The 13,947-nt window shown below is 46.5% G+C and overlaps 1 protein-coding gene across 1 annotated transcript in view; it reads left to right on the top strand.

Moving 5' to 3' along the window:
• The window catches only part of LOC116955157 (phospholipase B-like 1), a 29,305-nt gene extending 26,864 nt beyond the window's left edge, over positions 1-2,441 (top strand). Inside the window, exons 10-11 of the mRNA XM_032976166.2 lie at positions 519-625; positions 1,144-2,441. Coding sequence (XP_032832057.1) covers positions 519-625; positions 1,144-1,323 — 287 coding nt within the window. The 3' untranslated portion in view covers positions 1,324-2,441. The remainder of the gene's footprint in view (positions 1-518; positions 626-1,143) is intronic.
• The last annotated feature ends 11,506 nt before the right edge of the window (positions 2,442-13,947 follow it).

The raw sequence follows: 13,947 nt of genomic DNA, 5'->3' as shown, positions 1-13,947 counted from the left end.
CACTCACAAATATATCAAATTGACAAACATTTTTTCATTATTTTGCTTGCATATCTGGTGCTCTAACTGTACGACAATCACCAGATATGCTTGCATATCTGGTGCTCTAACTGTACGACAATCACGTGTAAAAGCATTCGCGGAAGACTATAAACCCGGCGACCCGAGCTCGATTCTCGCTCACAGCCAACACGGGTGACGATTATCTGAACCATTACTGGGCCTCCCCTAGGTAGACTCAGCCTCAAATTAGTACCTGGTGTGATTGTATGAACACCACCAAGAAATAAACAAAGGTGGCTGGGCATGATGCTGGCCCAACCATCCCATAATGTGCTGTGCCAGCCTTAATAAGTACCTCGCTAACGGAGCTTGCCCCAACTAGTCTGTGAAGGCTATACGGGGGGATCTTTGTTTTATGAGCAGCTCGGCCAGTCTAAATCGACTTGTCCAAGCAAGGTTTGGACTTCATGAGTTCCACAACTGAAGGGGTCGTCACCGCATCGCTGTTTCTGAAGGGTACAAGACAGATCGCTACACGTCCGGGAACCCCTGCAACACCATCTGCTGCCGCGATGACCTGCAGCCAAACACAGGGAGCCCCGTGGGCTGCTATGACACCAAGGTATGAGTCCGTGCGGCGGGTCGTGAACGAATTTCTCAGCTACCGCCGCCCGCCGTTGCTCGTGATTTTCTGCGTGCCGTGCTGCTTGCAGAGCCGGCTCTCCCCACCGGGGTGACAGAAGATGGAAATCACGCCGCACCCGAACGTAAAACTCGCCCTGGCGTAAAATGGGGAACAGGAGGATTTTTCCACAATTCTGGCTGTTGCCTGATAAAGCTGGTTGTTGTAATTACCTGCGAAACGTCACAGTACTCGCATTGTAAATGTTGCAGTCGGTTTACTCTCCATCTCACCGGTGTGCTGAAATAGTAACGAATTGGCATGTTTTGGCTGTGTCGGATGGTGGTGGGCTCAACGACATTTATATTTACACGATCTAACCCAAAACAACCTCTTATGGATGATATTGGTCGCGACATCCTACTACGTGTTAAAATGCAGACATTGTCGTGTCCGGAGAAAGCAGAAGAAGAGCTGCGGTGGCTTCTATCATTTGTTGATGCTGCGTGCCTAAGCAGGTGGCGGACATGAGGATGGCAAAGAAGTTCATGACGTCTGCGGTCAATGGGCCAACGGTGGAAGGAAAACTGCCCGCGTTTTCGTGGTCGCCTTTCGACAACATCAAACACGAGGGCCTTCCGAACACGTACAAGTTCCCGTTCGTGACGATGCAGCCTACCCTGTTCACCATTCCGTAATCGCGGTGTCCATCGGGGCTGTGTTTTTTATTCCTTTGGCGCTCACAGGCATGAACACAGTGGTGGATTTGGCATGACATTTGCAGGGCGGGAACGTGCTCCAGTATCAGATGTCTCGTGCTTCATGGCTTTCCAAGCTTAGATGACTCACGCTTCACTGCTTTTTAGGTATCCAATGACTCATGCTTTACGGTTTTTACAGCTCCAGATGTGACACATGCCTAATGGAGCTTGCTGCTGTTGTTGTTGCACCACCTGCGTACGTGCGTCAGTGACGGTTGGGAAAAAGAAACCCGAGATGGAATGTTACCAGAGATGGATCCTTCACCCCCCCCCGCCCCACAACAACAAATCAGAGCCAATGCGCTGTCACTGTCCGATTTTATTCGAAAAGGTGAGCCCATTGCAGTGACAGTGGAGACAAAACTTTTGGCAGCACTTGCGTTTAAAGCATTTGTATTTCTTTACTAATGGCTGTGCTGGAATTCGCTTCATGTAGGTAATTATTATTTGTGCTCCACGTGTTTGCGGAGCACACATAAGATGAGCACGTTTGGCTATGTACGTTTTTTTGGGTTAGATTGCGTGAATATAAATGTGTAGTTTAACCCGCCCACCACCTGACACAGCCAAATAGTAAGGGTTTGTCACATAAACAAAACGTTCCAATTAGTTTCTAGTTTAGCACTAACCGGTGTGTTGGAGAGTAAACCCACTGCAACGTTTACAATTTGAGTACCGTGACGTTTCACCGGTAATTACAACCAGCCTGATTAGGCGACAGCCACAATTGTGGAGGAATCCTTCTATTTCAGTCTTAAATAGAGGCGGTAAATGTGATGTTGTCACTTGTGAGCCAATCAGGTGTGAAGACCAGAGGGGATGGGGGTTAATGAATTCAAATAAAAGACAATGGATATCTGTTATTGCTTCGGTTATTCACAGTTCATAACCAGTAATGATAATTTTATCTCCAACGGGAAAAGTAATGTAAACGTATGACACAATTCACCAATACTTAAGGATTATGATGCTGTTATAATGCTCCATCCCAATGTAAAGCTATTCAATGCTACTATGGCTGTGCAACAACAAAATAAAATGCTTTTCTAAAAATATTGAATCTGCGCATGCGTGGTATGATTATGATGTGTTGTTTTATTCACGAAAAATTTAGAAGATAAATATCTGGAGCATATGGTTCAATGGGTGTTGTTACTCGCAGAAGCAAAATTTTACACACAGGCATTAGTGACCAATATCCATAGGAGGGTTTTTTTTTAATAAGATCGTGTAAATGTGTCGATAAACCCGCCACCACCCGACACAACCAATTAGTATGGTTTGTCACGTAAACAAAACGTGCCAATTAGTTACTAGTTCAGCACACTGGTGTGTTGGAGAGTAAACCCACAACATTGACAATTCGAGTACTACGTTTCGGCAGTAATTACAACCAGCCTCATCAGGCGACAGCCAGAGTTGTGGAGAGTCATGGGGTGGAGCAGTGGCACGGTGGGTTTACGGCACTGCATTATAACAGGCGATGCAATTTTTTGATTCGCAGACAATGCTCGCACCAATTGGCACGTGATACATGAACCCTTCCTGGACTCTGCTGTCACCGATACGGCACTGACCAGTTGTGATGAAGTATGGTCAAACAATCCCCGTAACCGACACGGGTTGGGTAGGCCTTCATAAACCAGTGGCGTGACAAAAAGGTAGCACATTGAAAAGTAAGAACAAGTTTTACCCTTGATGGCAATAAAACAGGTGTGAAGAAGTTCAAACACCGCAGCACATTAGTATTATTGTTTGATAATGACTTTGTTGATGCTGCTGCTTCTGCATTTAAAGAGGTGCACAAGAAAAATTGTGATTTGTTTGCCTTTCCTGTACTTTAGCACTCCGTAACGCTATTTTTTGCATTATTTGTTGTAACGTTCTTACCCCATGCCCCTTCTGCACATCTGTCAAAAAAAGTGCTTCATAGCTCATCGGATTCCTCTTCTAGTATAAATAAAAATTCCGATGCTGACAACAAAAAGTTCAACGTATTCATCAATAGCACTGCGGCCTTCTAATAAAAATAAACACAATAGGTGACGTAAACATTGGCCCTTCTTCACAGCACAGAGGCCAGAGAGGTCGCATGGTGTATTGATATCATTAACTGTTCTATTTTACGTGCTTTAAAGAACTGCCATTGCCCGAAAAACGGCACCTGTTTATACCGACATTCGTTTTAAAGGCCACAGGAGTTATTGACGAAGATGTTGAGTTTATTGCGATTACGTGCAGGTGTTTGCTATCGACATGTCTTATACATGTCATAATATGTTTGTTATACATGTCATCAGATGTTTCTTATACATGTGTGTTATACTTGTTTGTTTTACATGGCATCAGATGTTTGTTATACATGTGTTTTATATATATGTTTCCTTGCATAAGGTTTCAATTTGGTGTTTGAACATCTTAACACCTGTATTATTGCCACAAAGGGTAACATGTATTATTGTTTCATACTTATACATGTTTGTTATACATGTCATTAGCTGCTTGTTATATACGTTTGCTATACATCTTAGTTATACATGTTTGCTAGACATGTTCGTTGTAGATGTCATCAGATGTTTGTTATGAATGTTTCCACCTTATGTTTACGAACTGCTCCATGGCTTCAAAGCTTCGGCAGAGACTCAGTCCCTCCACAGGTGCCCGAGCCCAGCGTGCCTGCAGAGCTCGCTGCTCTGTGAGTGGGAATCGATCTGCCTCCACACTCGTGAGGAGCTGTGCTCATATTCTATGATGAAGGAGGGTGCCGCGGTGGCGAGATGTTAATTCCCTCGCCTGGTATGCAGGAGATTGCGGATTCAATCCCGACCCTGACGCCTGCTGTTTATTTGGAGTTTGCATTTTTCTCTACCCGTGGTCGCGTGGATTTTTTTCAGGATCCTCCGGTTTTTCCCTCCACATTTAGAATCAACATCACACGTTTAGAGTATTTGGCTGCTATGCATTTACACGCGATGAGCCACTTCATTAAGCTATCATTGTGATATTCGGGTTTCTTCTGAAAAATAGTTAAATAACTCTGGGCCTTACCTAGTTTAGTAGTTTAGTTTATCTGCCCTGACAGTATCATCCCACCATCCACTTCGGCCTTCTCTTCCCCTTGAGCATCGATCTACGATCGCGCGGAGACCAATACAATTTCTGGGACATCAGGGCTCAGTTATTAAGTGGTTTTATTTTATTTTATTAAAATTCAAACAGTGACAGACATTGAAATCTGCTCCACTCGTCAATTTTCACCTTGGCTTTCATCACCTTGCTCAATTCAAGGTGCGTGTTACATCAAATGTCCAACACCTGGGATAGTGCTGTTTTTTGCTGTCCGCTAGACGTTTTGGGCCTTGACCTGCGATTGCGATTCCACTGGGCATTGTTATAATTGCAGCTTAAAATAAGGGGCGCCTGCTTGGATTACTACCGGCGTATGGCCCGCATTAACCTCTTAGATGAAGGGATCGCGGTTTTCCGGGACAACAGTCAGTGCCCCCACAAAGGAGGGTGTTCACGATACCATGTTAGAGGGGGTCAAGAGAATGCCCTCCTCCGGATTTAGCAGGGCCAAGCTTTTACGCAACCTCAATGGCACAAGCATCTGCATGGCTGACGGAACACGCACTGTCTGGCTAACCGTAGCCTGCACAACCGCATTGACTGATTTATATGTTGTGGGGGATTTCAAAATATGCAGGTGATGCCCCGATGACATCTCAATACACCCTGGTCCACCATAATTTTGAGGGGTATCTTGCATAAAAAAAAACCCGTGCCCAACAAGCAGGACACTGCCAGAGTTTTGGAAATCAACACAGGCCCGTCCATTACCACTTCTTGATCATGCGACCGACTATCCCCAAACTACCCCCATTCACCGCTACACATGGCCCATGAACCTGCTTCAGAGGCCGAGGTGATGCCAGCAACGAACGAAAAGTAGGCAACGAAATGAGGGTGGCCGAGGCACCTGTATCGATCAACACCCGGACCTGCACCAAGGCCCATTACATACGACAATCCCGCCGCTGCACCGACCACTCGATAGGCCAACGCACACCACTGCTCAATGTTCCGCGGACCCGCAGCCAACAAACCAACATGGCGAGCTTCCGATGCGACGGGATGAAAAGTAACTAGGTTAACGAATGCCCGGTGCGCTGTGGATGAGTGATGGGAGGGAAATGGCCCTGTGTATGGTTGCGTTGCGACTAGCCTTTGGTCTGTGGGAAGAGGAGGTGCTGGCGCTGGAGATTGGAAGGGGGCCTGGGTGAACCACGGTCCGACTGCAGTTAAAGCATGCCCGCAAAGAGGGCCCAGTTGGCGGCCCACTCCTTGGTGTCCACTCGACTGGCGGCTGGCCTCCTTACATTTCTTCGCGCCGTCAATCTTGATACTAGGATGCATATGCCGAACTGCCGTCACTGGGCTCTGAGTCCCCTTTCTCATCAGTGCACTCCATCGCTGCAGGCCATCCTCTGAGGCTCAGGTGAGCTTGCATATTTCGAGCAACTTGGAGGGATGTGAGGTCGCCGGCGGCGATAGCGAGGACAACACCCAGCTCCATTTCCAGCTCCAAGAGCCGCTCCAGGGTGAGCAAGTCGAGGGCTGCTCGATCCATGGAGGGGTAGGCCGCTTGTCTGAGGGCCAAGAGAGCGCTGCGGAATGCCAGGGCTGTATCAGTATCCCCCCGTTTTCTGAACAGGAATCTTCTGCGGATGTTCGATGGTGGGTCAAAGATCGCTGCCATAATGGAGCAGGTGTCGGTGAATGAAGAATCATCAGCCTCAGGGATGGAGTAGAAGGCGGTCAATGAACCATCATACAGGGCCGTCTACAAGGCCCGTAGCACCTCGTCCGCAGACCAGTCCACTAAATGATATGCCACCTCAAAGCGACGGCGGAACGCCATCCAGTCACTCCCAGCCGCGGAGAAACCACGGATTGGAGGCAACCGGCGCATCGGAGATGGCCGCACAGCAGGCGAAGTAGTCGTCAAATCTGGCACAGTCGCTGAAATGGCAGGAGCTGCTTCTGCTCGCGGAATGGCGGTGGCTTCCTGCGTGATTGCCATTGTTGAAGTGGTGGGAAGAGTTGGCACATCTGCCAGCGCCACCACCGAAATCGTCACCTGGGTTGCCATCATCAGTATGTTGAACAGGTAAGTAACCACCGACTTCATCCTCTTTAGATGGGCAGCGACGTTCCGCCAACCCTCCGTTGGTGGGCAGACCGGGCTCACACCGCGCTTTCCCTCTTGCACCGGCGGCAGGCGGTCCTCTGGGCCCACCAGCTGATGCGCAGCGTTGGGGGCCATGGCGAGAACGATGATTCTGTCGTTTTCGTCATTGGAGAAGTCGACCATAAGTTCCTGTTCTTAACCGCCTTTTTACATGATGGCGAAGTAGGTTCTTGACCACTTCGCACCAAATGTAGTGGTGTATTCACATGGACACTTTTAGCTTATCTCCTGTGTCACTTTATTACTTCACATCCCGTATGGATGCTCCTCACACTAACACAACGCACCCTTGCTCCGAACTCCCTTTCTCAATACTCTGCCAGCTTGTCACTCTATACTCCGCTAGCCTGTCACTCTATATTCCGCTAGCCGGTCACTTAATACTGTGCTAGCCTGTCACTTAATACTCTGCTAGCCTGTCACTTAATACTCCGCTAGCTTGTCACTCTTCTCTCACACCTCCACTCTCGTCCAACACTGCTGGAGAGGACGAGGTGTGGTAGGGCGAGGTCCCAGGCTTCTTCTCCCCGGCTCTTGACTTCTTCATTTCTTCAGCTCCAACCAACAACCACGCCGTGTTGCTCCGCACACAACCTTAAATCCCCCTCCTCACTAAGGGTCCTCAGTTACCCCCATTAAGCTGGCGCCTCAGCGGCGCCTCCTGCACATGCTCTCTCTCTTATCATCTCCATCTCCCGCCTCTCTGGAGTCTACGCCGTGTTCCCGCGCTCGCACCTGCCTGTCCCCAAATGCACCCGCTTAATTACTGCTTCTCCCCCTAATTGCTGGCGCCTCTCTGGCGGCTACTCCATGTCTTGATGCTTGGAACCTGCTCGCCCTCAAATGCACCCGCTGTTTGCAAACCCCGCACATTACACAGCTGTTGGCGATTCCCATGGATTGGGGTCGAACCCGGGACAGGAATTTAACTCGTGGTGTGCTTGCTCTGGGTCAGATTCTCTACCGCAGCACATTACCGGAGAGGCCAAATTACCTGCAATGTGCTAGAAGCAAAGCACAGGTACTGAGCCTGGATAGTGTTTGAATGGGGGCGACCATCGTGTATAAAACACGTGCTATAGTCCGTTACTGGTCTACGTGATGAGTACTTATATGCTTAACAACACACACAGCTGCGCACACATTCTCTCAGCCTGATCCAGCCCACCAGATCAGAAAAAAATTAACGTGTGGCAATGATGTCATTTAGACCACCAAATCGACGAGTTGAGACAATTGTGAACCGTCCCAACAGGCAGCAGTGCAATACGACACGCAACCGTAGGGCTTTCCAATGTGCATTGTGTGTCAGCTCATAAACACGTGCACGTCCAGCACTTGGGGGTCATCGTTGGTTATGTACAGTGCGAAAGGAGTTCAACATACATACATTGTGGGGAGTGGTGGCACAGTAGTTAACGCATTGTGCTAGGAACCCAGCCGATCGAGTACCGCTCATGGCCAACACCAGTGACGATTTTTTTCACCGGTCCTGAGCCTCCCCGAAGTCGACTCAGCCTCAAATGAGTACCCAGTGGAATGTGTAAACATGGCCACAGGGGAGACAAATGCGACCGGTCATGGTGTTGGTCACCACCCCCACCTCGTGTGCCGTTCCAGCCTTCACAGGTGCCAACTTGTGGTACTTGCCCCCAACGGTTATACGGGGGATCTTTGTCTTTGTCATCATCACACATCTCCGTGGCCCCACTGGCGAACGCGTTTGTTTAATGATCATGATACGTCTCAATTGCACACTTGTATTTGACATTTGTGCGTGATCTCTATGATGCTTAAGTTGATCTTGTGTTACCAGCCGAGAACTGAAGAGACCAGGGATACAGTCTCATTAGCAAGAGTGACCAGGGTCAACAAAATAACAAAAGCAATGACGAAAATGACAAACACAAAAATGAAGCAAACAAAAACAACCACATATAAATAAGAGCAGAGATAACCAAATAGACATCTGAATCGAGATAACCAAATAGACAGAGCCAAGTGAATAACATTCAAGAAAAAAAAAACAGTGCACAAACAGCAATTAACATTAAATTAAAACACCTTTCGTTCAACTAAAGTTCAACACAGGAATAAAATGTGAACACAATTATGTGGTGGTGTGTGTGTGTCCTGTAATGTTCACGTGCAATGCACATGTATAATGTATACAATGTACATTATACATGCACATTAAGTACATTATATATTACTATTGTACATGCTCTATATTTACAAATATATATAACCCATTCGTATATTATAACTCTCAACAAACTCCCCTCCGACGCGTTCAAGGGGCTGACGGCGCTGACGTGGCTGAGCGTGAGCAACAACGAGCTCAAGTTCGTGCCCGCTGGGCTGTGAGAGACCACGTGCGGCGAGTACGGGAGCCAAGGCACCGGTGGTAACCCACGTGGGTTGCAAATACGGGGCAGTTGGTGGCTGTGGTGGCCCGCATGGGGCCTAACGACCTATTTCAACCCGTGCGAAAGCTCTTGTGCGATAGAAGCTCTCGACCTGCATACGTGACGTGACGGTGGTGATGATGTCATACCTGTCAATCCCTTATCAGTGCCCGACCTTATTACAGACCAATTGAGACCTTATTGGTCACCCCCGTGCCCTTATAAATCTCAGTGTTCATCTCATAACGTCCCATCACAAAGGAGAAACAGAAAAAATAGACAAAACATGTTTTATTGCCCGTATTGAAACGGATGTACGCCGTACGGACCTGAAAACTCAATATCCCTGTACAAGAATACGGCTAACCCGTATGGGTTGACAGGTAAGTGATGTTGATGATGGTGATGTTGAGAATGTACCTGCATAATGAGGAAGTGGGGGATGTTGACGTTGATGTTGGCCATGTTCATGTGGCCGCCTGGAACGCTCTTCCGAGAGTAGGAAGCCACTGGAGCTATGCACTTTCAAATCATCTGGATTGAAAACTCATTTATCTATAAATGCTTTTTGTGTTCAGTTTGTTGTCCTTCCCCCGCACCTCCGATTAGCGCGGTTGGCTACGTATGGTGCGAAAGAAGTTCAGCAAAATGTACATACATTAGCCAGGGGAGGAATAAAAGAGGTGAGGTAATGGTGCCGTGTGTCAGATGACGTGCCCTCATATTGAATCCAGCACAAACCGCAATCCCACGTGTGTTTGTGTGTAAGGAATGATGACGTCGTTCTCTCGCATGTATGAACCAACGTCTTGGGATGGAAATGTAGCATTGCCAGGGATGAGGTCAGCACTTGGATTCAGGAGCGCAGCTACCTACTTCAACGTGGGGGGGGGGGGGGTGGGGGCTATGTAAGATCCGACTGTGCCCCCCCCTGCTTTCTCCCGATTCACTTTTACAGAAATAGGTACAGATGAATTTAACCCGAATACAATAATATGTAGGCTATAACTATATATATTATTTAGTTGCGCCGTGTATTGCGTTTAGAGTGAGACCGTCTCACAGTGACAATATTAATTACAAGATGTAAAGGTACAATGCTCACAATTAAGTGATTATGCATCTTGCTTGATGCCGGTTCCATCGCTCTTGGGTTACCTGGATCGCGCAACTTTCGGCTGTTCTCTTGATTTGATGGCCAAATGCGTTAATCGGCCTTGACCCATGATCGACCGTACGTATTTTTTATGAAATTTTTTTCTATGAATAATAATTGGGCGATCTTGTTTTTGTTGTGACCAGTGGGGAGCGGTAGTGTAGCGGTTAGCGCGCTACGCTACCAACCCGGTAACCCGAGTTCGCTTCCCCCTCACGGCCAACATCGGTGACGAATATCTGAACCGGTCCTGGGATTCCCCTCGATTGACTCAGTTTCAAATAAGTACCTCAGCATCAAATGGTGCAGTGCATAAGAACGTCGCCACTGCTAAGATAAAGGCGGTCAGGCGTGGTGCTGGCCACCCACCCCCGACCTTCATAGGTGCCCGTTAAAAGCACTTGCCCCAAAGGCTATGTGGGGGATATTTCTCTTCGTCATTATCACATTGTCCGTGGCCACACTGGCGAACGGACATTATTCTTTTTGGACACTTGCCCCAACAGTCTGTTAAGGCTATACGGGGGATCTTTGTCTTTGTTGTGACCTGCAGTGTGGTGCTTGAACACAGTGTGGGTGAGACGAAACAGTCAGCCTTTTAGACGTGATTCCTCAAAAATAATGGGAAGAATCAATAAGTAATGTTCAGGCGAAAGAGTAACCATGAGAGTAGTGATAACGGAGTGATCGGGAGACGACTGACCGCCGATAAGCGAGTGACTGAAGTGAATCATTCATAATAAAGGTTTTTGGGTTAGATCGCGTTTATTTATAAATGTGTCGTAACCCTCCACCACCCGACACGGCCAATCAGCAAAAAAAGTGTCACGTTGACAAAAGACAAATAATTCACTACTTCAGCCCACCGGTGTGTTGAAGAGTTAATCCACATTTACAGTTTGAGTACGACGTTTCGCTGGTAAATACATCCAGCGTCATCGGGCAATTCGCCAGAATGTTAAAGCCCTCGCTTGCTCCCGGTTTTATATAGAGCAGCAGGGTGACGTCATCACTTAACTCATATCAGGTGCAGTGATTAGAGGCGGAGGGGGGGGGTATTGTAATTATATAATCGATTAGTAATCAGTCATTGGTTATGATTAGTAATGAGTTGTAGATTAGTAATTCTTTAAATCAAAATGTAATGTGTATTATTTAATAATACGCTTCCAGGCCGCACTAAGCCGGTAGCTGTCAGAGCGATTAAAGTTATTCTTGTTCCTCTCAATTTCAATGGATTCTCTAATTAGTCTTTGCCAGTAATAATTAGTTTTACACACCACTGCAACATTGTCAAAATCAATTGAGTGTCCTTGTTGACAAGCATGTTCTGCCACTGCCGACAGTTGTGTTTGAGATAATTTAATATTTCTCTGATGTTCTTGTAGTCTTACGCTGATGTTACATCCCGTCTGCCCAATGTAGCAGCTGCCACATGAACAATTAATCCGATATACACCTTCTGTTGATAGTTTAGGTAATGCGTCTTTAGTGCAAGATACTAGTTTTTGAATTTTGTGTACTGTACCAAATCTTACTGTAATGTTTTGCTTTTGTAAAACACGGGCTAATTTGTCAGTTACTCCTGAGATATATGGAATTTTTATTGTTTTAACAATCTGGTCGCTTTCAGCAGTATTGCTTTGCGATCGTGATTTGGCATTCAGTGCTCTGTTAATTTGAGCATTATTGTAGCCATTCTGTCGTAGTGCGTCTTTAACGTGTTTAATCTCTCTCACTAGACTCTCACCATCTGACACTGTTTTAGCCCGATGTATGAGCGTCTTGATAAGAGAGGATTTCTGAGCTGGATGATGATGTGATTCTGCATTCAGATAGGCATCAGTGTGCGTTTGCTTTCTGTAAACGCTGTGTGTTATTTTACCGTTTAGGCCATGTCCAAGCAAATTATCTAGGAATGGGAGTGTGTTATTCACCTCCATTTCCATGGTGAACTGGATGGCCGGGTTTTGTGCATTGAGATGATTTAGAAAATCATTAAGTGTATCTTTACCATGTGGCCAGACAACGAAAGTGTCATCCACATACCTAAACCAAAAGGATGGTTTTAATGTGCTCGAGGCAAGTGCTCTTATTTCAAAGTTTTCCATGTACAAATTTGCTATAGCAGGGGATAAAGGAGAACCCATTGCTGCTCCTTCCTTTTGTTTAAAGAAATCTCCTCTCCATAAGAAGTAAGTGTTATTTAAACAATGGCCAGCAAGTTTCGGAATATCTTTTGGTAAACCGGTATTCTTTACTAGTGTATCAAGTAATTTAAGCGATTCGTCCACTGGAACCTTAGTGAATAGAGAAATCACATCAAAACTTACCAGAATATCATCAGGAGTAAGTTTAATATCTTTAATCACATTCACAAGATGTTCTGAATTTTTTATGAATGAAGATGTCTTACCGATGTAGGGCTGTATTTGTTTGGTTATATATTTTGCTAATTGATATGTGGCAGAGCCAATTGTACTGACTATGGGTCGTAATGGGATGCCGATTTTATGAATCTTTGGTAGCCCATAGAGTCTAGGTGGTTTTGAGGCCCTTGGCTTAATTAGGTATTGCTCATTTTTAGGGATTAATGAATTTGCAATTATTGCAGTGGTCTTACGTTCTAAAGTATTAGTTGGATCTCGTTTAATTTTAATGTAGGTACTTTCCTCTAGTAAATTTCTAATTTTATTATCATAATCGGCTCGTGACATCACTACAGTAGTGCGGCCTTTATCAGCTGCTAGGATTTGGATATCCTTATTTACACGCAGCTCTCTTAAGGCTTTTGCCTCGTTAGAGCTAATATTTACTTTTGGAACTTTGCTATTCTAAATTATTTTAGCAACCTCATGTCTAGTCATCTCTGCCTCATTATGTGGAAGGAGTCTAACTGCTGATTCTACCTCAGCAATTATCTCATCCACTGGAATTGTGCGTGGGGTAACGGCAAAGTTAAGGCCTTTAGAAAGGATAGAGACCATGTCACCGGTTAATACAGTGTTGGTCAAGTTCAGTACAGTTTTGTTTTTACATTTTTGGTTTTCAGTAGGGATTTGTTTATTATGTAGTCTAGAAAATTTATTAATTTGGTTAGTTTTTGTTAGTTTAAACACATTATCAGCCGATTGTTGTGTTATGTTATCGATTATATTCCAATAATGCATAGATACACTATTGCTTATATCTAAGTGTAAATGCTTTGGCGCCGATGATGGCAGCCTCGGCCGGTTGGTGCGCCCTGTTTTGTCTAGTTTTGTCTTGTTTTGTCTTGAGAGGGGCTTGCTGTTCAACACACTCGTGCTGGTGAGAGAGGCCTGCTGTTCATCACACCCGTGCTGGTGAGAGAGGCCTGCTGTTTTGGGGCCTGCTGTTCATCACACCCGTGCTGGTGAGAGAGGCCTGCTGTTCAGTACACCCGTGTTGAGGGGCCTGCTGTTCAGCACACCCTTGCTGGTGAGAGAGGCCTGCTGTTCAACACACCCGTGCTGGTGAGAGGGGCCTGCTTTTCAGCACACCCGTGCTGGTGAGAGGGGCCTGCTGTTCAGCACACCCGTGCTGGTGAGAGAGGCCTGCTGTTCAGCTCACACGTGTTGAGGGGCCTGCTGTTCAGCACACCCGTGCTGGTGAGAGGGGCCTGCTGTTCATCACATCCGTGTTGGTGAGAGGGGCCTGCTGTTCAGCACACCGGTGCTGGTGAGAGAGGCCTGCTGTTCAGCACACCCGTGTTGAGGGGCCTGCTG

This window comes from Petromyzon marinus, chromosome 58 (assembly GCF_048934315.1).
Source record: "Petromyzon marinus isolate PM22_M1 ecotype Great Lakes invasive population chromosome 58, UKy_Petmar_22M1.pri1.0, whole genome shotgun sequence".
NCBI lineage: Eukaryota > Metazoa > Chordata > Hyperoartia > Petromyzontiformes > Petromyzontidae > Petromyzon > Petromyzon marinus.
The sequence above is the reverse complement of the archived record's forward strand: the minus strand, read 5'-3'. Positions and strand labels throughout refer to the sequence as shown.